At 42.9% G+C, this 26157-nt stretch overlaps 1 protein-coding gene across 27 annotated transcripts in view; it reads right to left on the reverse strand.

Annotated features, from left to right (window-relative positions):
• Positions 1 to 2547: 2547 nt before the first annotated feature.
• The window catches only part of plekha6 (pleckstrin homology domain containing, family A member 6), a 338778-nt gene continuing 315168 nt past the window's right edge, over positions 2548 to 26157 (reverse strand). For 17 of the 27 annotated variants that reach the window (XM_063065324.1, XM_063065336.1, XM_063065322.1 and 14 more), the window contains 8 exons: positions 25328 to 25442; positions 22419 to 22528; positions 17723 to 17917; positions 16225 to 16386; positions 14540 to 14673; positions 13143 to 13291; positions 10045 to 10149; positions 2548 to 9363 (listed from right to left, as the gene is read on the reverse strand). In XM_063065324.1, coding sequence (XP_062921394.1) covers positions 10049 to 10149; positions 13143 to 13291; positions 14540 to 14673; positions 16225 to 16386; positions 17723 to 17917; positions 22419 to 22528; positions 25328 to 25442 — 966 coding nt within the window. In that variant the 3' untranslated portion in view covers positions 2548 to 9363; positions 10045 to 10048. Of the gene's footprint in view, positions 9430 to 10044; positions 10150 to 13142; positions 13292 to 14539; positions 14674 to 16224; positions 16387 to 17722; positions 17918 to 22418; positions 22529 to 25327; positions 25443 to 26157 lie in introns of all 27 variants that reach the window. The other 10 variants (XM_063065325.1, XM_063065337.1, XM_063065330.1 and 7 more) reach the window with 9 other exon arrangements.

Below are 26157 nucleotides of genomic sequence, written 5' to 3' on the forward strand. Positions count from 1 at the left end.
GAAGATTACTTCACAGGTTGAGTCTGTGGTAAGGAAGGCTAATGCAATGCTGGCATTCAATTCAAGGGAAATAGAATATAAAAATAAGGAGATAATGCTGAGCCTGTATAAGATACTAGTTAGGCTGCATTTGGAGTATTGTCAACAGTTTTGGGCCCCTTATTACAGAAGGGATGTATTATCATTGGAGAGAGTCCAGGGGAGGTTCACAGGGATGATTCCGGGAACAAAGGGGTTAACATATGAGAAGTATTTGGCAGCTTTGGGCCTGTGCCCACTGGAATTTAGAAGAATGCGTGGATATCTCATTGAAACCTACCAAATGTTTCCTTTGGTGGGGCTATCCAGAACTAGAGGGCACAGCCTCAAAGTTAAGGGGCAACCATTTAGAACCGAACTAAGGAGGACTTTTTTTTAGCCAAAGAGTGGTGACTCTGTGGAATTCTCTGCCACAGCCTGCGGTTGAGGCCAAGTGCGTGGGTATACTTAAAGCGAAAGATAGTAAATTCCTGATTGGTTGGGGAATCAAAGGATATGGTGAGAGGGTAGGTGTATGGGGTTGAATGGGGTCTGGGATCAGACATGATGAAATGCTGGAGCAGACTCAATGGGCTGAATGGCCTAATTCTGATCCTATGTCTTATAGTCATAGTCATACTTTATTGATCCCAAGGGAAATTGGTTTTCGTTACAGTTGCACCATAACTAATTAAATAGTAATATGTAAATTATGCTAGGAAATAAGTCCAGGACCAGCCTATTGGCTCAGGGTGTCTGACCCTCCAAGGGAGGAGTTGTAAAGTTTGATGGCCACAGGCAGGAATGACTTCCTATGATGCTCAGTGTGGCATCTCGGTGGAATGAGTCTCTGGCTGAATGTACTCCTGTGCCCAACCAGTCCATTTTGTAGTGGATGGGAGACATTGTCCAAGATGGCATGGAACTTGGACAGCATAGCTATGGTTTAACTTCAAGGACCAGGTAGATGTAGGGGAACACCATCACCTGTATATTCCCCTCCAAGTACACACCGTCCTGACTTGGAAATATATCAATTTCAAAATCGACATTGAACCCATGAACACAACCTCACTACTTTTTTATTTGTTTTTTTTCTTGCACTACTTACTTTAACTTAACTATTTCATAGACATTTATATACTTAATGTACAAATAAGTTTTTCTTGGGCTTCCAGACAGGTACAGGTATCAATTCTAATCGGCATTTTGATGACAAACTCAGCAATCTTCATCAGGGATTTACCTCCGATGAAGGTAGCAGAGTTTGTCATTGAAATGTCAGTTACAATCAATATCTGTACCCAGCTGGAAATTCGAGAAAAGTTTATTTGTGAAAGCACCAAATCCTTTTATACTTACTGTAATTTCAGTTTTTCCTCTAAATTTACTTTTCATATATTTCCTTGTACTGGCCGTAAAGTTAACAAATTTCATGACATATGCCGATGGGATATTAAACCTGATTCTGATATCTTTGGTCCTATATTATTATTGGGCCTTGTATCTTGAATCTCCTTCCCGACAGCCTCTGTGGGAGTTTCTTTACCATTTTCTCATGGGTAAATAAGGATAGGAAACAAATGCTGGCTTTGGCATAAGCACGCAGATTGCCAAAATATAAAATAAATCCAAGAGTGGGACTCACTGGAACAGTTCCACTAACACATATGTGGTGCTATATAGACTCTTTGACCACCTTATTAGCTACAGGACCAGAACCTGGTGTGGTCTTCTATTGCTGGAGCCCATCCGCTTCAAGGTTTGTAGAGATGCTGTTCTGCACACCATTGTTATAATGTGTGGTTATTTGAGTTACTGTCTACATATTGTGTATTCAGAGATGCTTTTCTGCACACTACTGTTGCAAAGTGTGGATATTTGAGTTACTGTCACCTTCCCGTCAGCTTGAACCAGTCTGGCCATTTTCCTCTAACCTCACACATTAACAAGGCGTTTTCGCTCACAAAACTGTTTTTTTTTGCACCATTCTCTCTAAACTCTAGAGACTGTTGTGCATGAAAATCCCAGGAGATCAACAGTTTCTGAGATGCTCAAAGCAGACCATCTGGTACCAACAATTATTCCACAGGCAAAGTCAGCTAGATCACAATTCTTCCCCATTCTGATGCTTGGTCTGAACAACAACTGAACCTCTTGACCACGTCTGCATGCGTTTATGCATTGAGTTGCAGCCACGTGATTGACTGATTAGATATTTGCATTGTACTGGTGTACCTACTGAAGTGGCCACTGAGTGTACACGGAGCTATATAAATAGAAGTCTTTGTTCTTAACTAGGATTCATTTGAATTGGCAAAATTGTGTGCATGTTGATAGGCAAGGAACATATGGCAAAAGTAAGAAAACTAATTCTCAGACTTATTAAAACTACATTCTTTATGATAGCTTGGCATATGTTTTGTCAGGTAGAGAGAGAGCTTAAATAATCATCAGTATTGGTGTAAGTTTTAAGACAAACCCTGATAGAATTATAAAAGCAACAAAGACATTTTTACATTCATTTTTTATTCTGGTTAGTTTTAATATTTTTCATAATAATTTTTGATATTTCTTTATTACAATACATAGATGTACATTATAAGGTATACCTCTTGTCTAAACCCCCAAACAACCACTTTGAGCTATAAAACAACACCTTTCCCCAATAAACATTAGCAGTCACGCAATAAACGGCTTATAGTCTATGAAAAGTATCCCGTGTTGTCAAAAATGAAATGAGAAAGGAAACGGGTGAAAGGAACTCATGTCATGAGGGTACAGATGTTAGAGTCTCCATCCCTTGGCCTTCTCTCATTAATCCATCATTTCTGCTGCTTCCTAACCCTAACAAAATTAACCTTTTACTTGAACAGGAGGAATGCTTGCAATCCATTCTTTATAGCCCTATTCTGCTCACGTTTCAGTTTGTGACCATTAACCAGCTAACTATTGGTGCAGTTGGGAATGTAGGAAGAAGGCTGAAGCCAGTGGGAGCATTTAAGGCCTGACTATTTTGAAACTTCTGATCTTCCTCTGAAGGAGACAGAAAATTTAAGTAAATGTGAAATGTTTATTCCTTTCTGTAGATGCTGCCTGATTCCTCCAGCATTTTGTCTGATTTACTCTGGATTTGCAGCACCTGCAGTATCTCTTGTGTTTAAGATATGTGAAAGTGAGGGTAAGATACAGGAGTGTTTGCGTTGAAGCCTTAACCCTGCAGGGTCATGATTTGTGCAAAAAATTAGTAGCGTCCTGATACTACTTGGGCTGAAAAGGGGTTCAGACAGAAAGGGGTGGTCTCTGAAGGTCAATGTTAAGCAAGGATAGGACTGTATCTTTCTCTGATCAACTCTAGTTGCCTCAGGCTGCACATTGGCCATGAAGTTCTGGAGAGTGGTTCGCCGCCAGTGAAATGTAACTGCACTGAGGTGAGGGTGATAGAAAGATAAATCTCTACCAGGAAGGACCAAACACCAGTCTACCATCCAGCTTGGAGGTCAAAGGGAGACATGAATGCTGGGTTGTTGTCCTCAGCCACAGGCAGATAATGGGGGGGGGGGGGCACGCACAGAGGCTAGTTGGTTTGAGTCAATGGTTGGCTACTATTTCATCTTGAACTCCATACATCCTACTCCCCTGAGACAAACAGAAATAGTGAAAACCAGTTCGTTCATAGGTACAATGTGTACCCTTTTGCAAGTGATCCTCAAGTGCCAATTGCCTGCCATCACTTAGGTTATGATTGGAGGAAAGCAGCAAAGGAAGTTCTGAGACTTCTTGGGAATATGTTGTGCTTGGAAGTGATGTCCTATGAGACGATAACTCCACCAATGTAATCACCTAGGGCGGAGTACAATGCTCCCCTACCTCCAACAAATTGGTGCACAGGTCATAATTGTTTCATAAATACTATATTCTTGTTTGCACTAAAGTAGAATAAAAAATTCTTTACATGAATCTACTGCAACTTGTGCTTTGTTTGATAAAATCAAATTGGAATTGCTTTTGCACCTTCAACACATGCTGTCCTTGTGTTGCAGTGCTTTGTGAAGATGGCCAGTGTATACCAACTACCACACAGTGGCCTACCTCAACTATTACTGGAACGTTAAATTGGCTGAAAGTGATATCAGAGTTAGTATGCAAACAACATGAAGTCTGGACAATGACTGAAAATTGGCTGCTGGCTTTGGTTGTTGCACAAGGTCAAGTTTTGCATCTGAGCTCTCAATGAACCCATTGTATGACTCAGAATACAACATCAACGGTTGGCTTGACTTCACTGGAAGAGGCAGGAAAATAGGGTTGAGAGAGAAAATATATCAGCCATGAATGAAATGTGGAGCAGACTCGGGTCAAATGGCCCAATTCTGCTCCTCTTGTCTTACGGTAGCAGAATAACTTTTGTCATATTTAATTCTCTTGTGTTTCAGCTTCTAGCCTAATCCTCCTCCCACTTCACTTCCTTCCAACCTGATGTATACCCCAACACCTCCATCCTCACTTTCTCAACCACTAAACTCATTCCTGTGCAAGTTCCCACATTTCCATACCTCATGTTTCCTGCCACCTCTGTCTGTCTTACACATTCTGTGCCTCAGCTTACATTCCCCAGCCTGTACTGCACCCTTAGGATTGGTAATGGTGTCTTCCATATCACTCTCCCTGCTTCCCCCCTTTGGCCACCCTGTCAAATTTGGAATGCGGATGAATTTTATTCCACATTCCATTCTTCTCATTGTGATTAGTGACAGCAGCCCAAATGAAGTCCTATTGCTGAATAAAACTGCATTAATGAGCATGACCTTGAATTTCACTGCATGAACACTAACATCCCCAACAACCATATGGAATAACATTCTCGCAAGACACCAAAGTACACCAAGTATATTACAGCGACTACTGAAAAACCCTCTTTAACCATTAGCTCTGATTTCTGAAAACAGATTGAATGAGGTTCTATTCTTAGTGTCAGAGCCATTATACATAAACTTCCTGTTCCTTTTATTAAAAAATAAAACTTTTCTCTCATAAATAAAAACATAAAACGCTGGATATATACTCAGCTGGCCAGGCTGCATCTGTAGAGAGAGAAAGTAAGTTAACCTTTCAGTCTTCCTTTGTCTGTCCTGTTGAAAAGTCATTCACCTGAGCTGTTCAATCTGTTTCTCTCTCCACAGATGCCACCTGATCTGCTGGGCTAATCCTGCATTTTCTGTTCTCTCTTCAGATTCCCAGCATCTGCACATTTTTTGCTTTGCAAACTTTTCTTTCGATCCATCTAACAGTCTAATGCAATGAATGAATGAATGAAAGTGCGACTGAAGGTGAACTTCACTGAGAATGCAAGGAATGGTGAAAAGTTAACTCTCCAATCAGTGATACTGCAATCATTCGAGCAGAGGAATCCTTCACGCTGGAGATGGATCAATGAGAAGAATCACCTTGTCACGAATATTTTTTACATTCGAGATGTTACAAGAACCAGTACGGGAATAACCAGCTAGTTTCAAGAGCCAGTAAGCCATCGTAGCACCAAACCACTGTGAAATCCACACTGAGAAAGGAGGCATTTGTACAATCGCCGGCACTTCAAAGCGTAAGTGGATCAGAAAGAGAAGTTGGGATAGGCCTTGTTTCCCATTGTGTAATCCTGATCCTCGCCCACTTTCCTATCTTACCCTTTGATTCCCTCTGTCCTCAAACCTGATCCATTTTATCTTGCGTATATTCAACGTGTAAAACTTTCTCTTTATCTCTAAGTGGGCACAATTCCTTATACCCAGGCTCTCATCTCCCCAGCTGGCATCCATCTTGTCAATCTCTCCCCCAGACTTGTATCTCATTTAGGTCCTCTCATTCTTCTGAACTCCAGTGAGTATTGACAATGCCACTCAGTCTCTTCTCCCGGGAAACAATAAACTCACTTGTCAATACGCCATTGCATGCGCGATGCTCCCAACGCTCATTGTCCCTCTGGACTTAGACTGGAACAATGTTGCAGCTGCAGCAAGCTCAGACTGATGAGCTGATTCCCACTGCTTTTCCACATTGCTCTGTATTCAAACTCATTTAGCAGTGATGCTCAAATACAATGATACATTTAATGCCAATCACATTGTTAGTCAAAAGATTCTGCGATTATTTTGTTTTACTTTATTGAGGTACAGCACGGAATAGGCCCTTCCGGCCCTTTAAACCACGCCACCCAGCAACCCCTAATTTAATTCTAGCCTAATCACGGGACAATTTACAATGGCCAATTAGCCTACCAACTGGTACTTCTTTGGACTATGGGAGGAAACTGGAGCAGCCGGAGGAAACTCACATAGTCATGGGGGGATCGTACAAACTCCTTACAGGACCTAACCTTGGTTCTAGGGACCCACACTTATCATCTGAACCAGTAACATTGGCTGCCCTATTATCCCATGTCATACATTACTAGGAAGACTGAGGCAAAGTAAGGCTCTGAGCTGCAACATTACTATTAGTCCAGCAAAAAGCAGTTGGTGTGAAGGTCTGCTTTGCTTTACAGATATGTGTCTTTAATCCATTTAGAGAACTGCAGCCTAGTCAACACCCTCAACCATTCCCCACTATCAAGGATATCTTCAATAGGTGAAGCCTCAAAAAGGGGACATCCATCGTTAAGGAACCCACCACCCAGGGCATGCCCTCTTCTCATTACATCAATCAGGAAGGAGGTACAGGAGCCTGAATATTTTAGGAACAGTTTCTTCGCCTCTGCCGTCAGATTTCTGAATGGACAATGAACCTATGAATGCTACCTCATTATTTTTGCTTTCATTTTGCACCACTTATTCAATATTTTATATATATATATATTTCTTATTGCAATTTATAGTATATTTTATGTATTTTACTGCAACGCTGCTGCAAAAAAACAAGTTTCACGACATATGTCAGTGATAATGAACTTGGTTTTGATTCAGAGTTACTATGGACTAAAGGTGGTATTCCTGTGCAATCCTCGCCCTCTTCTGAGCATTCACCTTGGCTGGCTGTCCTTTCCGGAGTCTCGCCGTAACCTTGGACAAAGTGTTAAGCAAGTCAGAGTATGAGCTGACTGTTCTATTGCAGAGGAGACTAACGTTTGAGAACTTGGACCTTCTCACCACCCTGAAGGGTGGTCTGCTGACTGCGGATTGCAGTTAAATAGGTAAGTGCCTTAACAGTTCTAGAAATAAATCCTGATTGAAGCCACGTTACTGATTGATGGTCAGTGAGACTAGCTAATTCAACGGCGTACACTGTCTCACAATGTATCTCATATCTACACACAGTGGAACTTCCGACTGACAGGACTGCAAGTGCACATCAGGACCAGTGGCAGGAGCTCAGCCCCTTTACATTCCACCATAAACTTTTCATCTTTATACAGAGCTATAACAAAATAAAACACATAAATACAGGGTAAAAGTTCAGTGGTATCCTGCAGTGAGCCTCGATGTAACGATTACTTCAAATATCCAACACCGTATTCGATGAATCACTCAAGGAGCTCATCAGTAGCCAGGGCACTGCACTTGATGCAAGTTCTGAAGAATGGAACTATCGTCCTAAGTTGCAATGCAAGCTGCCGGGCCGTTGCCATGAAAAATACGTCACATTGCACAGACGAGCAGCAGCTGTTCGAAAACAATGGACTTGGCCACGTGGCTAGGTGGATTAGCTGGTTACATATTAGCAGGTCCACATTCAGGCTGCTCCAGATTAGCTGCCAAAAAATGTTAGACATAAAAGCAGAGCTGAAGGAGATTTTTTTTTTGTCCATCTCCAAGATTTTTGACAAAGATTTTTGCTCAGGTTTTGTACTAAGTTACAGCAGTGATACCAACTGGTCTGGGAGAGAAGAAAAGTCTGAGAAGGGACTTCAATTTAAATTGGTGTACTTGTTCTTTGTGGTGATCCATGATGGAGATACCTTTGAGAGATTTCACATAATTATCATTTTGGAGCAATTGAGGAGCTAACTTGGAGCGGCCCACTTTGGTGAGAACGTCATCAGACAAGCAAGTGAAGTACACTGCTGGTATCACATGGACGCTGGTCGGAGATGGAGCACCAGAAGACCATTTGGAAGGTGGTCTCTGTTCCAATCTCCTGCAGCCTTAATGATGGATTCTTGCCCCTGCCCTTGTTCACCACCGGTGGAATCATTGTTCCTGGTGAAACACCTCACCCTTAAATGGAGACATAAAACTATCAACAGTAAATGGTCCAGGTGCCGGTCGATGGGACCAGTCAGAGTAATAGTTTGTCACGGACTAGATGGGCTGAAGGGCCTATTTCTGTGCTGTAGTGTTCTATGACTCTAAATGTGTTTAGCCATGTCTTCCCATCATCCCTAGCTCCTAATCCTCATTGCCTGTGTACAGCAGGGTCCACATGGGACAATAATGTTCCCCCAGTGAGCGATGTTGGGTGCCTAGTCCTAGTCTCTCTTTTGTGACGGTAGAGATATGCTCAAGTGATCCCACAGTTGGCTTATTATCTTCAAGGGTCACCACCGGATAACTACTACCACTGTCAATTTCAACTGCCCCTTCCTGAAAGGAGAAAGGCATAGCTAAAGCGCCTTTCCTGATCGCAGGCCATCCAAAGTAGAAAGTCCGTTTTTGCAGACAGCAGGGTCCCGCTTTGGTTTTAGCTGTGGGGTAAGTAGCAGATGGGTATAGGGGCGAACTTCCCTGCTCTTCAAGATGTCTCAGCCTGACTTATCAGTTGGGGTTTAACACCTTGTTTGAAAGGTGTCACTTCCAAGAGTTCATCACTCAGGGATCAATAGGCAAAAATCCTCTGCTCAAGGCTTGAAACTCTAACATAAAGCCTTTGAGTAAGGATGCTTCCTGCTGACTTAAAGGCCAATACACCTCTTTTTAGTGGACATATTCACCCTTCAATACAATGCACCCCATAATATTCCGTTCTCTCTTCCTGTCAAGTTCTGGGGAAACTTGGATCCCACGACAGTTCCTTCTAAAAAGTCACTCCACATCATTAGAATTTCACACTGCACACATTTAAAAATAAAATACTCCTTTCCAGACTTTCCTTTTCTTGAGGACTCAGTTGGTCAAATTTAAAAAAAAACTTATTGCATGAAGTACGACAAGAAACTCTTCGGTAAATACTGCATCTCTGGAGGGACAGCCTTCACTGAATGTCAAGTCGCCCACTCAGTCCTGGTTTCTGGGTCTCAGCTGGTCCCCGATAAGACGCATTATCCGTCCATTCAAGCCAGCAGGTAGTGCTGTTGGAGCTCAGCCAGCCTTCAGTACGTTGACCCGTGACACTTGATAGCAGCGATAGCCTGAGCTGCAAAGGATCAGGATCAGCTTTATTCACTATATACATTTCCATGTGTTAGGAACTTGCTGTGGGCTGTTAGCACAACATGCGACAAAAAAATAACAACATTCAACTATTAGAATAAAGAATTATATTAAAAACTTACAAGTTTAAGTATGGATATGGAATAAAATGTGCATAAATACATCAATACCAGCATGTATTTACAATGTAAACAGTGGTTTATAGTGTCCACAGTGCAGTGCAGTGCTGGGGGTAATTGATAGAGAGGGTGGTTGATCAGATTAACTGCCATGGGGAAGAAGGTATGATTTTGTTTTAATAGCCCTATAGAGCTTTCTGGGAGGGAGCTTTCAAAAAAAGGCAATCTGCAGGGCGGGTGGTGTCCACAAAGATCTTTCCTGCCCGCTACTAACTTTGGCTGGCAGATTTGATGTCTGCTGTGCATTGTGTTATGGGAGATATGCTTTTAATCAAGTCCGTTTTTAATACTGTGATCAAGGAAAATAAATGAACATTTGCAATGAGTAAGTATCACGTGATTTGTTATTAGAGATGTCACATAATCAGTAGAACTGGTCATCCTGAGAATAAGAAATGTCAGTAGTTTGCATCATTCCATAATCAGGTAATTACAGTCAACACAAGTAAGTTAAAAATGACAAATGTTTTCTTAAAAGTGCTTACTTCTTCAGACACACATTAAATGGCTTCCATCAGTGACCTGTGGTGCCAGTGATGAGAGGGGTGATGATGGCGGGGTTGATGGACTTGATGCGTCCGATGCTGGAACTAAATGGAATGAAAGGATGGAATAAATGAAGCAGACTTCATGACAAGATCCTCCTTACAGCACCCTCAATCACATCTCCCTGCAACAGAGACCTGCCCTTCTATAGTGCTGCATTCTTCACTCTCCTCCCATGTTTCTGCAACCTTACCTGCTTCCTCCACAGTCACAGTTCCAGAGTTCAAAGTACATTTATTATCATTGTATGTATGCTATGTACAACCTTGAGACTCGTCTCCTTACAGGCAGCCACAAAACAAAGAAATCCAATAGAACCCATTTAAAAAAGATACCCATTGTGCAGAAAACAATTTGTGCAGACAATAAAAGTAAGCAAATAACGTTCAAAACTGAAGTTCACGAAAGTGAGACCACGGCCACAAAGCCAGTCAGAGCCAACCCGGAAGCCTTTAGTTGCAGGCCTCAGCCTCAGTTCAGTGCAGAGACAAGAAAACCTCGCCAAGCAGTGAGCTAAACACTGGCCTGTCTGTCACCTCCAGCCCCGACACTCTGACTTTTTCCAATCTTGCCCAGCGCCTAAGTCGGCCAAACTTTGGGTCGTTGCTCACTCACGGACCTGGGCCTTACCACTTTGAAACACTCTTGGGCCTGGGACCCACTGCCTCAATTCGGCCTGTAGCAGACGTTTCCCATATGCACAATTCCACAGAATCAAGTGATGTAACCTGGAAAGGGGTCCAGATTCACGCTGCCCATTCAACTACATGGTTTTGAACTAATCCTACCCTTGTCCATCTTTTCTTCCCACATTCTCATCAATACACCCCAGCTACACACTGGGGGCAACTTCCAACGGCCAATTCACTCACCAACTTGCATCTATCTGAATGCTGGGGGAAATCAAGGCACACAGAGGAAGCCTGCAGAATCACAGGTACAAACCCCACACATCTCCTATTCTCCATTTTAAGCTACTGATCTTCCACTTTGCCCTCTGGTTCTCTGGACTACTGCATAGAGTTTCCTCACACCCACAGCTTGACCTGTCCTCCCTCTTCTTCCAATCAATGACCATACGGCAATGGACCGGTCTCCCACTTCGACTGGTGCAACCACTCTACTGGCCATTCTGTGCAGAGTTAACCTTTGGTCAGTGCTCTGTGCAGCTTGACAGGTCAGACACCTACACACAATTCCTCCAGATCTCCAAAGTTAGTGATGAAGTAAGATTAATGTGAGGATGTAACAGAGAAATGAAATGTTTCTGCTTTTAGTAAGGAATGTTGCCAGCGGGCCAACCCCAAACAACCACTCAGTGTTCAGGGGATTTTGTTAAAATAGAACCTGAGCACATACATGATCTGCCTTGACTTTATTGCTCTTCCCCTGGCCCTGGATAGGGGATATTAGGCTCACTCCTTTACCATACCTGCTTTGAGGTTTTGCAAAACTTAAAGCACAGTAATAGGCCAGTCAGCCTTCTAGGGAAGGGCTTGTAGGTTGATAGCTTCATGCTCATGAACCAATGGGGTTTGTTGGATGGTGTTTCACTTGAAGACCCAGGGAAATGGAATGCAGGTCGGAATGAGGTCTCTGCAGTGAGGCTCTGTAAATCCCGAAATCTACAATGGACACCTCATTGCTCTAAACATATTTCCACACTGGAGTCCTAGGCATTTATTGAGCTTGGGAGGAAATCCTAGGAGATCTGAGAGTCTGCAGGATTTGTCCACTAGTTGTCGAATCTGCACTCCTTGTAATTTTTCCTGGCTTAGTGTGGCAACTCCACTGTCGTATCCTAGTAGAGCACTGTCTACATTAACAGTCCCCTTGTACTCAAATTGCTACTGGGTTAAAGACTACACAGACTCCAGATAGGATCAGTGTTTGATGGGTCAGCTACATGGAAACTGCTACTCCATGGCAGAAGGTAGATCTTGTGGTAGGGGAAGGAGAAAGATGGCTCCTTATCATGGAGGTGAGTGTTCCTGCTTCAGCCCTCCAGTGAACTGCTGGGACCTCTTCAAGTGATCCAGAATCTCTACTTTCATCGATTCATAGAGCAATACAGCACAGAAAGGGGAGCCTCGGCCTAACTCATCCAGCCAACCAAGATGCCCATGCCCCAGGGAGTTTCTAAGTGCATTACATCCGGAGGACAAAAGGCCCTATCCGGATGCATCTCAGTTTGGTATAGTAACCTTTACCGCAAGAAACTGCAGAGTTGTGGACACAGTCCAGCACATCATGAAAATTGGCACATCCCCCTCCCCGCCCCCCGTCCCCCGTCATCCCAGGGACACTGTTTACCTCTATTGTTGCCTTGGAAACGCAGCCAATGGAATTAAATTAGGCAGAATATACACAAGTCTGAACATACCACCAGGCTCAAGGACAGCTTCTATCCTGCTGTTACAAGATTATTGAACAGAACCCATGTATATTGAATAAGAACACTTGACCTCACAATCTACCTGATCATGGCCTTGCACCTGATCATCTACACTTTCTCTGTAGCTGTCACACTATATTTCTCTTTGGAGTGGAGGAGGATGAGAGGTGACTTGACAGAGGCACACAGATAGTGGACAACCAGCAACTTTTTCCCCAGGGAGGTAATGGCTAATAGGAGAGGGCATAATTTTAGGGTGATTGGAGGTAAATATAGGGGAGATGTCAGAGGTGAGTTCTTTACAAAGCGAATGGTGGGTGTGTGGAACACCCTGTCAGAGGTGGTGGTAGAGGCAGATACATTAGGGACATTTAAGAGTTGAGGGACTCCTAGATAGGTACACAGATGAAAGAAGAATAGAGGGCGATCTGGGAGGGAAGTGTTAGATTGGCCTTGGAGTAGAGTAAAACACCGTGGGCCGAAGGGTCTGTATTGTGCTGTACTGTTCTACGTCCCGTATTGTTATTGCTTTTCCTTTGTTCTATCTTGACATAATGATGCTGCAAGATGATCCACATGGATGGCATGCAAATGGACCTCAGTATATATGACAATAAACCAGCAATAATCCAATCCCCTCACCTTTACCTGATATGAGCCGGCTTCGTCTGGATGCCTCCGTGGCCAGAGCACATGAGATCTCAATCCTCTTCTCCTGTTCCTGCAGCTGAAGTTCGGGATCCATGTTACTGTCACTGAGCCCCTCCGTTAGTGGGACAATGTTCTGCAAACTAACAGGGAACAGCATTCACGAGGACTATCCAATGCAGAGGAAGCCCCTCCCTCACCCTCCTATGTGAATACCCAATTCCAGGAAAGGTCTTGATTGCAAGCAAACTCCTCATGGGATTTTTCTACGGTCCCTTGAACTCACCGGGCAGCAGGACTCCATTTGGGACCAGCTTCAGAACCCTCTCAGACTCTGTGAGTACCCACTCCTGCCATACAGTTGCATTTACAAATGAACTAATCACAAGACTCACACAACGAAGGTGAACCAGTTGCTGAAACTTCTCATGGGTGGGGGGTGCTGTGGAAGGACGGGCTGGAGGAGCAAATTTTCTCACTTCATGAAGAGGAGATGAAATTGTTTCTGCATGCACCATCTCAAAGAAGTTTCATTGGGATCGTGTGACTATGGGGGCATATCATTTGGAATTTGGAAGACAGGTCTTTTTCCACCCAACCACAATTGCACCCAGGAACTGAAGATCAGAGAGTGGCTTTCTACTGAAACCTATGCATTTTGGTAGTAGTGCTTGTCAGATCATTTCAAAGGGCAACTATATATCTGCATTAGAATACGGAACAGGCCCTTTGGCCCTCAATGCCAAATTAAACTAAATTTCTTCTGCCTGTATATGACCTACATTTGTATGTTTATCTAACAGCTTCTTAAGCACAATTAACATACTTACTTCTAGGACTAACCCTGAGGGTCTTTTCCAGGCCCCTGTATGTAAAAAAAACTTGCCCTGCACACCTTCGATAAACATTTCCCCTCTCACTTTAAATGCATGCCTTCTAGTACTTGAAATTTCTATGCAGGGGGAAAGGTACTGACCTTTTATATATGCAAACAACAGGAATTCTGCAGATGCTGGAAATTCAAGCAACACACATCAAAGTTGCTGGTGAACGCAGCAGGCCAGGCAGCATCTCTAGGAAGAGGTACAGTCGACGTTTCAGGCCGAGACCTTTCGTCAGGAGGCCTGAAACGTCAACTGTACCTCTTCCTAGAGATGCTGCCTGGCCTGCTGCGTTCATCAGCAACTTTGATGTGTGTTGCTTGACCTTTTATATATGCCTCTCAGAATCTTGTGATACTGTAGTCACAGACTAGCTATGATTGTACGATGATGGAGTTCTTTTAACTGTGGGGCCAGCTGAGGTTACTACCACCAAGACCCAGGTTGTTCCAGAAATCCCTGCTCTGCTACCCAACTGTGTTCTATAGCTTTCGTGAGGTGACAGGGTACCTGGACTTTGCGATGAGGGTTTTGATTCGTTCCACTTTCTTCTGCTTCTCTTTGATCTCCTCTGGACTAAGAGGGAGCTCCGGCTCAAACTCAATGTAACGTTCTGGGATGAAGACTTTATCTGGTGTGGACAACTGAATGAAAGGCAAACAGAACGAGAACAGGGAGGAGTTTACAACTTGGACATGTTGAATGCGGCTTGTCCTTTGTGAAGCAAACAGCGACACACAAATACCTCAAGAAATGAGTTAGGTCAGCACCAGGGAGCTGAATATTTTTTGCACATCTAGTCTGTGCAGAACTATTATTTTGCCGAGTTCCATCGATCCACACCCAGACTATCACCCTCCATTCCCTTTTCATCCATGTACTTATCCAAACTTCTCTTAAATGTTGAAATCGAACCTGCATCCACTACTTCCACTGGCAGCTCGTTCCACACTTTCACCACTCTCTGAGTGAAGAAATTCCCCCTCAGGTTCCCATTAAGTATCTCAACCTTTCACCCTTAACCCATCACCTCTAGTTCTAGTCTCACATACGCTCCGTGGAAAAAGCCTGCTTGCATTTACCCTTTCTATACCCCTCATAATTTTGTACACTTGTTTGGGCATCCGAACAGTTTACTTGGAGACTGGGTCTGTTGCCTCCAAAGTACACTCCATCACCTTCCCAAATGTCCCTGTACCACGTACCACTTCGACCTTTCAAGGAAGGCTCGATAAGGATGTCAGATCCTAACCTTTCCAAATGTGACTCAGTAGAGAGCTGTGGACTGATAGTGAGCGTGTAATGTGTGATAAACATGAACAGTCACCAACTCTACCACAAAGAAGCAAAATGCTGCAGCTGGTGAAAATTCGAATCAAGAAATAGAAATTCAGCCACCAGAGGGCAGCCTCCATGGAGACAGCAACTGAGTTAATCCTGATGGCATAATCCCATGTGATCTCATGTGCTTGAGTCCGAGCAATTTCATTAACACAGAGTGAACACCAGGAAAGAAGAAGACCTTCAGTCTTCTGGTCCATACCATCCTTCACCCAAGCTTCTCTCAGCCACTACACCATTTAATTTTTTCCATCTTTTCTAATTTAGACCATAACACCATAAGATATAGGAGCAGATTAGGCCATTTGGCTAATCACAGCTCATCCGCCATTTCATCATGGCTGATCTATTTTTTCTCCCAGCCCCAATCTCCTGTCCCTTCATGCCCTGATTAATGAAGAATCTAACAACCTCTGCCTTAAATATACCCAATGACTTGGCCTCCACAACTGCCTGTGGCAATGAATTCCACAGATTCACCACTCTCTAGCTAAAGAAATTCCTCATCATCTCCAGTCTAAAAGGTCACCCCTCTATTCTGAGGCTGTGTCCTCTGGTCAGACTCCCTCACCTTAGGAAACATCCTCTCCACATCAAGGCCTTTCAACATTCGATAGGTTTCAATGAGGTTCTGTGAATCATCAAGCTTGCCCAATAAAATCACCTCCCCAATTAGCCTTAACTACCCTACAATTGTGAGCATATAATCATTAATAGTCATCGAAGTCAGTCTGTGATGAAGAAGCACCAATACAACTGTGTACCTCCAACTATTCCTCAGGCACAGCACATACCCAAGTTCTCACTGTCTTAACACCAACACTGCCTTCTAACCATCGCCCCACGTCACAGACCTCCTTGTTGATGTCCAAGGAGTAGTGTTCTGGCTCCAGGTCCATCCTTCTCAGTCGTGCGATCTCCTCCCTCGGAGTCTCGTGGTATTTGCCTGTAAAGTCCTCCCGGACAGCTGCCTCCAGCTGAGAGATATCAATCTCCGTGGTCTTACGGCGGGGAACCTGGTCATGGGAAGGGAAGGGGATTGGGAAGAATCGCAAAAAGAAGATTTCTATCCCATGAAAACCAATGGTTTTGCCACAAAAACTTTCACTATTTTGTTTTAAATAATTGAGTCACAGTGTCTTACATTTGACCCACCCTGACCATATTGATCGTCAAGTATTTATCTATAATAATTGTGTTTACCAGCACTGGGTCTATCACTTTCTATACCTTGGCAATTCAAGTGCCTGTCGAGACACGCTTTAATGTTTGTGAAGAGTCTTTGCCTCTGGGTGAAAAAAAGTCCTTCCTGAGATCCCCTTAAACCTTTAACATTTTACCTTAAACCTACTCTACTATCAACTTCCAGACAACCCTGGTATGAATGTTTTCTGCTGCACACATTTTTTAATTCATTGAAATTAAGCTCCTCAGCTGATTTGGAGTCCAAATGCCTGTCCAGCTGGGTTATTGAAATATTTTAACTGTATCTGCCTCTACCACATCCTCATACAGGATCCCACCCAGACTTGCCACATTGAGCACGCTCTGTGTGGAAAAACTTGCCCCCTCCTATATCCTTTAAATTTCTCCACTCCAAATTAAATCCATACCCTCGAGTTATATTGATACTGGTTCACTATTGTCACGTGCACCAAGATACAGTGAAAAGCTGGTCTTGCATACTGTTCATACAGATCAAATCATGACCTGGAGCACTGAGGTAGAACAAGGTAAAACAATAACAGAGCAGAATAAAGTGTAACAGCTACAGATGAAGTGCAGTGCGGGACACAATAAAGTTTGAGATCATAATGATGCAGATTGTGGGGTGAAGAGACCATCTTGTTGTACTAGGGAACCATTTAATCGACTTATTACAGTGGAGTAGAAGCCGACCTTGAGCCAAGTGGTACGTGCTTTTAGTTTGTTGTGTCTTTTCTGGATGAGAGAGGAGTGAAGAAAATGTACAGGGTGAATGGGGGCTTTGGTTAAGTTAACTGCTTTGCTGAGGCAGCGAGAAGTGTAGACAGAGTCCGTACAGGGAGGGTGGTTTCCATGACGTGCTGAGCTGTGTCCACAACTTTCTGCAGTTTATTGTGGTCATGTGCAGAGCAGTTACCATACCAAGCCATTATGCATCCAATCTATGCCTGTCATGATTTTATAAACCCCCATAAGATCACCTTTGGGCTTCCTACATTCCTATCAGATCCAGTTGATTTAATCTTTCTGTATGACCACAACCCTCCATCCCAGGCAACATCCTTGAATCTTTTCTGCATTCTCTCTCAGGTTACCACTTCCTCTGGGTAAACGTGCTGACCACAGCAGTGAATGCCCTCAACATACCGTGACTCGCCGAACATTGGGTTTTGGGCTGCTGCTATCCATAGTTGCCAGCAGTCCAGATGTCAAGGTCAGGCTGCGCCTCTTGTTTTGGCCTCGTAGCGATCCATTCTGATGCCTCTTCATGCGCTCAGCCTGCTCCTCCACACTCATCTTGGATTTGGTATCATTTGAGTGTGTGCTGTTCCTCGCCTTTTCCTGTTAAAAGGACAAAAAGACAAGTCAGCGTGGTGGGGAGAAGAGGAATGGGCACAAACACACGAAACAGGTCAACTGGGGCAGAAGCCAGTGGTTCATCCGATGATTCAGAGTTATAGACTATTAAGACCATTTCACTCGTTAACAGTTGGAACTACTCAGCAGGTTTCCAAGATTACTTTTTGAGATTATTTCACTGTTTTACTATCGTGCCAATTCATTGAGGGAGTTCAATGGCTGAAGCCCTACTCCAATACTTCATAACACTCAATTAAATCTTGCTGAAACTCCATCTTGCCAGAGCAGACTTGATGGGAGGAATGTTTTAATTCTGCTCCTATGTCTTATGGTCTTACCTCCACCTTCCAGCCTGAGATCTGTAAATGAATAAAGCCTCTACCCATCTCAGTTTTAGTCACAGTCATACTTTAATGATCCCGGGGGAAATTGGTTTTCATTACAGTTGCACCATAAATAATTAAATAGTAATAAAACCATAAATAGTTAAATAGTAATACGTAAGTGTGTAAATTATGCCAGGAAATAAGTCCATGACCAGCCTATTGGCTCAGGGTGTCTGACCCTCCAAGTTGTAAAGTTTGATGGCCACAGGCAGGAATGACTTCCTATGACACTCTATGTTGCATCTCGGTGGAATGAGTCTCTGGCTGAATGAACTCCTGCGCCCAACCAGTACATTATGTAGTGGATGGGAGACATTGTCCAAGACAGCATGCAACTTGGACATCTTATCTCATCTTATTTCATCCTCATCTATTTAAATGGGGTGCAGAATGGTGGGGGAAAGTGTTCCCTATAAAGCTTCCTGACATCATCCCAAAAGGCCCGACTTCCCTACAGCTTGTCTCCCTCCAACCCCTTCTGAGTCACAGAACCAGACTTAGTGCGAGAGACCTGACCACTGTGGCTTTCCTCTGCTAGGTCATCCCCTGAGCAATGTCCAAAGCGAGATGCCTGTTGTTCAGGGGTACTCTGCACTAGCTGCCTGTCTCTTTTCCCTTGCTGACGGTCACCCATATACCTGTGTAACTACCCCTCTGTACATCCAGTTGATCAACCCCTCAGCCTCCTGAATGAACCTGAGATCATCCAGTTCCAGCTCCAATTCATTAACGTGGTCTGAAAGAAGCTGCAGCTGGATGCCTTTCTTGCAGGTGTAGTCGTAGGGTCACTGGGCATCTCTCTGCCATCCCACAAGAGGCGCATTTCACTATCCAGGTAATGGAAAGATTTGAAACTATAAACCTTGCTGAATGACATTAATGGCCTTCAGATGCTGAAATTAGTTCTTGAACACCAGAAGAGCAGACACAAACTGCTGGAGGAACTCAGCAGGTGGGAATAAACAGCAGATGTTTCAAGTGAATCCTAATGAAGAGTCTCGGCCTAAAACATCGGCTGCTTATTCCCCTCCATAGATACTGCCGGACCTGCTGAGTTCCTCGAGTATTTCATGTGTATTCCTCTGGATTTCCAGCATTTTCAGAATCACGTGCTCTTGAACAACATCCCATGATGAACCTATATACTAATCCCACATAGGTAAGCCAATAGAAACTAGAAAGACATTATAATATTTATTCGAGCAAACAGAAATTCTCATCGCTTTAACTCATAACAAATAATGCTACCTTTACTGATAAGTGTCCTGAAGAATATGTGTTCATTTGCAAGTAGAGTGACCTCTAGGATTACAGTGAAGTTGCAAAGTTAGAAAACTGTTCATATCATGATATTCTATAAAGTAAACCCTTGACGAAAATTAACAAGGTTTGTTGTTTCTTGCGTAAAATTGTATTTACTTAAACTTTTCTTTCTCACATAAATTCCCTAAGCATGTGCTTTTATCTCATAAGACCATACGAGACAGGAGCAGAATTGGGCCACTCGGCTCTTCAAGTTTGCTCCGCCATTCTATAATGGCTGATTTATTATCCCTCTCAACTTCATTCTCCTGACTTCTCACTGAAACCTTTGATGCCCTGACCGGCCAAAAATGTATCAACCTCTGCTTTAAATATACTCAATGACAACCTCCACAGCCATCCAAGGCAATGAATTCCACAGATTCGCCTCCTTCTGGCTAAAGAAATTCCTTCTCATCTCTGTTCTAAATGAATATTCTTCTTTTCTGAGGCTGTACCCTGTGGTCCTCGACTCACCGACTATAGGAAACAATCTCTACACATCCACTCTGCCTAGGCCTTTTAAAATTTGATAGGTTTCAATGAGATTCCCCCTTCATTCTTCTAAACTCCAGCAAGTACAGGCCCAAAGCAATCAGACACGCCTCATACGTTAACCTTTCCAATCACGGAATTATTCCCATAAACCTCCTCTGGAGCCTCTCCAATGCCAGCACATCTTTTTTTTAGATAAGGGGCCTAAAACTGCTCACAATGTTTTACAAGCGTGGTCTTACCACTGCCTTATAAAGCTTCAGCATCATATTCTTACTCTTATATTCTGATCGTCTCAAGATGAATGCCAACATTGCATTTGCCTTTCTTACTACCTACTCAACCTACGTGAATCCTGCACAAGGACTCCCAAACCCTTTTGCACCTCTGATTTTTGAATCTTTCCCCCATTTAGAAAATAATCTACATCTTTATTCCTTTCACCTAAGTGCATGACCATACACTTCCCTTAACTATGTTCCATCTGCCACTTCTTTGCCCATTCTCTCAATCTGTCCTTCTGCAGACTTGCTGCTCCCACAGCACTACCTGCCCCTCCTTCTATCTTTGTATTGTTTGCAAAACTGGCTATAAAACTATCAATTCTGTCAACCAAATCATTGACATATAATGTGAAAATAAGTGGTCCCAATACTGGCCTCTACGGAACACCACTAGTTACCAGTGTCAACTAGAAATGGCCCCTTTATTCCCACTCTTTGCCTCCTGCCAATCAGCCAATCTTTTATCCATGTTAGTATTTTCCTGTCATACCATGGGCTCTTATCTTGTTTAGCAGCCTGATCTGCGGCACCTTGCAAGGGTCTTTTGAAAATCCAAGTGAACAACTGACTCTCCTTTGACTATCCTGCTTGTTATTTGCTCAAATAATTCCAACAGATTTGTCAGGCAAGATTTCTCCTTAAGGAAAGCATGCTGACTTTGACCCATTTTATCATGTGCCTCCAAGTGTCCCAGCCAGCTGGTGGCATAGTGGGATCAGCGCCGAACTTTGCAGCGAAGTTTTCCGAGTTCAAATTCAGCTGGCTCCCTTGCACACTTTCCATCCGTGCTGGGTTGAGCGTCGAGCTAACAACTCGGCCTCATAAAAATAAGAAAGCCTGCTAAAAAAACGCTGTCATGACGGCGTCCCGATGACTCCACTCAGAGTTAAGGGTCCCGCAACCTCATCCTTAAAAATGGTTCCAACATTTTCCCTAATACTGAAGTCAGGTTACTTTCCTATAATTTTCTCGCTCCCTTCTCAAAAAGTGGAATAACATTTGCAATTATCCACTCTTTCGGAACCATTTCAGAACCTGGTGATTCTTGAAAGATTGTTACTAATGTCTCCACAATGTCTTCAGCTATTTCTTTCAGAATGCTGGGATATAATACTGGTGACTTCTCTACCTTCAGACTTTCCAGCTTCGCAAGCACCTTTTCCTTAATAATATAACTACATTCACTTCTGCCCCTGATGCTCTTGAACTTCTGGCATACTGAAAAATACTTATTAAGTTTGTCCGCCAATTTTTTGTCACTCATTGCCATTTTCCAGTGGTCCAATATCTACTCTCGCCTCTCTTTTACTCTTTATATATCTGAAAAAACTTATAGTATCCTCTTTGATATTATTGGTTAGCTTTCCTTAATATTTCATCTTTTCTTTCATTATGTTATTTTAGTTGCCTTCTGTTGATTTTTGAAAACTTTCCAATCCTTTTATTTCCCAATAATTTTTGCTATATTGTATGCCCTTGCTTTTGCTTGTATGCTGTCTTTGACTTCCCTTGTCAGCCATGGTTGTCTCATCCTCCCTTTAAAATACTTTTTCATCTTTGTGCTTTATCTATCCTACGCCTTCCAAATTCCTCCCAGAAATGTCAACCATTGCTGTCTGCCATCATCCGTGCCAGTGTCTTCTTCCAATCAACTTTAGGCAGCTCCTCTCTCATTCCTCTGTAATTCTCTTTACTCCACTGTAATACTGATACATCTGACTTTATTTTCTTCCTCTCAATCTGCAGGGAGAATTCTATCATATTTTGATCACTGCCTCACAAGGGTTCCTTTACCTTAGGCTCCCTAATCAAGTCTGCTTAATTACACAACAATTAATCCAGAATTGCCTATCCCTTAGTGACCTCAAATCCAAGCTGATCTAAAAAGCCATTGATTAGGCCATTCAAAACTAAATTTATTTGATTAAAAAATTGCAAGTTTTCATCTTTTAGGTTAAGAATAGAAAAGGTAACTGTGGAGGATGAGGATCAATTACAAGCCACTTTCTCACTTACTCTCGTCAGGAATTCAGAGTTAGTTTTATCGCTGCTCCGGACCGTAAGACTGGATGGAGTCGGAGACACATCTTCTGGAGGCGACTTGGTCCTTGGAGGGACAACACCTACTGTAGAACCAAAATGGAAAATGGATCAGAAAACACTGTCTGCTCTAGACTGAGTGTTCACAAAAAAATATCCTGTGCATGTAAAGAGTGAAATTCTACAAATGATTCCGTTCTCATAACTTGGACAGGATACCTACGTATAGCATTCATTTCTTCCCAGTAGATTTTTTTTTATTATTCATTCACCTGTGGGGTGAGGACATGATTGGATTTATGGTGCATCCCTAAGTGCCCCTGAGGAATAGTTAAGAGGAAATAACCTTGCTGGGTCTGGAGTCATCTATGACCAGAGTGGACAGGACAGCAGATTTCCTTGAAAAGAGAAAAAAAAAACTGCAGGTGCTGGAAATCTGAAATAAAAATAGAAAATGCTTGGAACACTCAGCAGTGTGACACTGCCTGACTACTGCACCGGTGAGTCAGAATTAGTTAAACATTCAGTCTAGCTCACATTCTACACAGCACGGCAGTGTAACGCACCAGCTGAAAGATTGGGGTTTGAATCACATCTTTCTCTGTAAAGTTTTTCTACATACTCCTTGTGACCATGTGGGTTTCCTCCCACATTCCAAAGACATTAATAAGCTGTGTGTATGCTATGTTGGCACTGGAAGCGTGGTGACACTTGCACAGCCCAACGTAAAGGACATGTTTCACTGTATGTTTGAATGCACATGTGACAAATAAAGCTAATCTTTCATCTACTTCCATCTGACACAAACCAGAAGTGCTGCTGATCAGAGGTGCCTGGTGCATTATCCTGTGATTGTTATTGCTGAGTTTCACATTCATTAACTCATTCACACTGAGCACTCAATTTAGATATTCTTACTCACATGCTAACCCTTCTGCTTAAACATACCTTCTTCAGCCTGACACAAAGTTGCTTACAGATTCTTAATTCCTACATCTCTCTCCTTCCACAGCAATGACTCTGCCTTTGACTCTTACGACTGTAAATTCTGCAATCACTTGGTAAATTGATTTATTATTGTCACACGTACCAAGGTACAGTGAAATATTTGTCTTGAATACCATCCATATAGTTAATTTCATTACAGCAGTGCATTGAGGATATCAGAATGCACCATAAAGTGTTACAGTTACAGAGAAAGTGCAATGCAGGCAAACAATATGGTACAAGGCCATAACAAGGTAGGCTGTGAGGTCAGGAGTCCTTCCCCGAACATCTATACCTCTTCTTCCTCAGCTAGTGTTTGGTGCAGCAATGAAGGTCCCCCATCTCTGTCTGTCCTTGGCCACTCAGACATGGAAGGATTCTTCATTGCTGCTTCTGTAACAGTTTTACCAGCCAGGGTTATTAGGCCTGAGCTGAACCCGCGAACCTGGAGGACCAATGGACCACACTTAGTCTGACCTCTACCCTTTGACCTGTTTGGCATGGGCAACTCTACCAAGAGCCAAAGCATAAAGCCCTGACTCCAGCCAACATAGCTCTCTGGGTCACTGAGGCACCAAAGCCTCCAAACTACGACAAGGTTGTGGTCCCCTTGGAGGTTCCGCCAGTAAGATTCTCCATTATATCTCTTGACTTTTCACCATCTGCCGTAATATCCACTCAAGTGATTCAAGATGTGCCCCAAAGATGTAGCCGGTAGTTTCATCGGTCATTGTAAATTGTCCTGCGATTAAGTTAGGTTTAATTGGGTTTGTCAGGAGGCACATCACAAAGGGCCAGAAGGGCCTATTCCACAGCGTACTGCCAAATAAACAAGTAAAAATAAATAAGTTGAAATTGAACCCGCATCTACCACTTCTATTGGCAGAGCTTTCCTATTAAAAGCCTCAACTTATTTTAATTCTGTGCTTCAGTATTGAATTAATTATTTGAGACGCTCTTGTAAGATGGTAACAGCTTATCTCCCATTAAAAAAAATCTTGGCAAGGGCAGCAAAAGTACTGGACACCAGCACATGGAAGTTGACCTCCAAGCCACACACTGTCCTGACTTGGAAATACATCATCATTCATTCACTGTTGCTGGGTCAGAGTCCTGGATCTCCCTCCCCGACAGCATGCCTCCCTAGCTATGCGGGTGGCATTTTAGCACAGCAGTTAGCGTAACGTTTTACAGCACCAACGGTCGTTCAGTAGACCTGAGTTCAATTGCCGCCGGCATTTGTAAATTCTCCCTATGACCATGCAGGCTTCCTCTGGTGCTCTGGTTTCCTCCCACATTCCAAAGACGTACGGGTTAAGAACGGTAAGTTGAGGCACGTTATGTTGGCACTGGAAGCGAGGCTACTCCCCAACACAATCCTTGGACTTTGTTGATTAATGACACAAAAGCACATTTCACAGGATGTTTTGATGTACACATGACAAATAAAGATAATATTTATCTTTATCTCAGTGTACTTTTGCAATGAAATGATTTGTATGGATGGCATGCAAAACAAAGTCTTTCTCTGTACCTTGGTACATGAAACAATAATAAACCAATTTATCAAACCAGAATAGTAAGCCTATGCTCTACTTCACATTTGGGAATATTAAACCAATTTACTAAATCAGAATAGAAATCCTACGTTCTGCTTCACATTTGGCAATACTAAACCAATTTACCAAATCAGAATAGTAAGCTGATGTCCTGCTTCCACGGTAGAATATTTTTAATCTTTAATCTCAAAGGGATCTCACCACTGCATATTCGAGGGCAAGCAGGGATGGGTATTAAATGCTGGCTCAGTCTGTGAATTCATTGAATGAAAAGCAAACACTGAACCCTACATCTCTTGATCTGTGGACATCTGCCCAATGATGCCTGGCAGACGATACCTTTGTTCTGCTTTTCCACTTCTGTCTCCTGCTTACTTTGTCCCATGCTGCCTTCGGAGCTTTGCTGCAACACTGGGAGCTCCTCCTTCCGGGAACCATCAAAACCCGACTTCTGCTGGACGGAAACACAAGAATGTATCAGCACTGTGATATCCGATAGGTGACCGTGGCCCCAGCACAGGGGGCTGCTTGGTTGAAGAAAGTGGCAGAGAGCTGGAAGGGGGTTACTGAACAATGCAATATGCCCAGTTCTGTGGGGGTATGGTTGAAGTTGGGCGAGATCCAGAGGAACACTGCTTTTCCCTGACCAGTTAGAGAGGGCTCGAAGAGTTTGGGTAATTGCAAAGGGCAGGGGTTAAATAAAGCTCCTCTCAAACCCTCAGATACGAATTCAGATCTCTAAAATTATAGCAGAAAGTTCTATACCCACCCCCCAACTATCTCTACTTGATCATTTCTTGTCTGAGTCACCTTATATATAGATACTCCTGTACCTAACGTCACTTTATGGATGTACAATCAATGTACGTATATAAGCTATCTAACATATTTATATTTATTGCTTTTTTTAAAAGTTATTGTGTACTCTATTTTATTGCGATTTTTGTCCTGTATCAGATCTGGAGTTACAATCATCTCCTTGTGTACTGGAAGTGACATTAAACAATCTTTAATTGAATAGAATATAAAATTCAGCTGCAGAGATGCAAATTCCTTGTTTGCTTATGTACTATTTAATGTGCTGGAAGCCTGTGTTTGTAACCAGTTACAGGAGTTTCAATTCATTTGTTGAATTTAAGTACAAAGAAAGAATTGCGAATCTCAACTAA

This window comes from Mobula hypostoma, chromosome 13 (assembly GCF_963921235.1).
Source record: "Mobula hypostoma chromosome 13, sMobHyp1.1, whole genome shotgun sequence".
Taxonomy (NCBI): Eukaryota; Metazoa; Chordata; class Chondrichthyes; order Myliobatiformes; family Myliobatidae; genus Mobula; species Mobula hypostoma.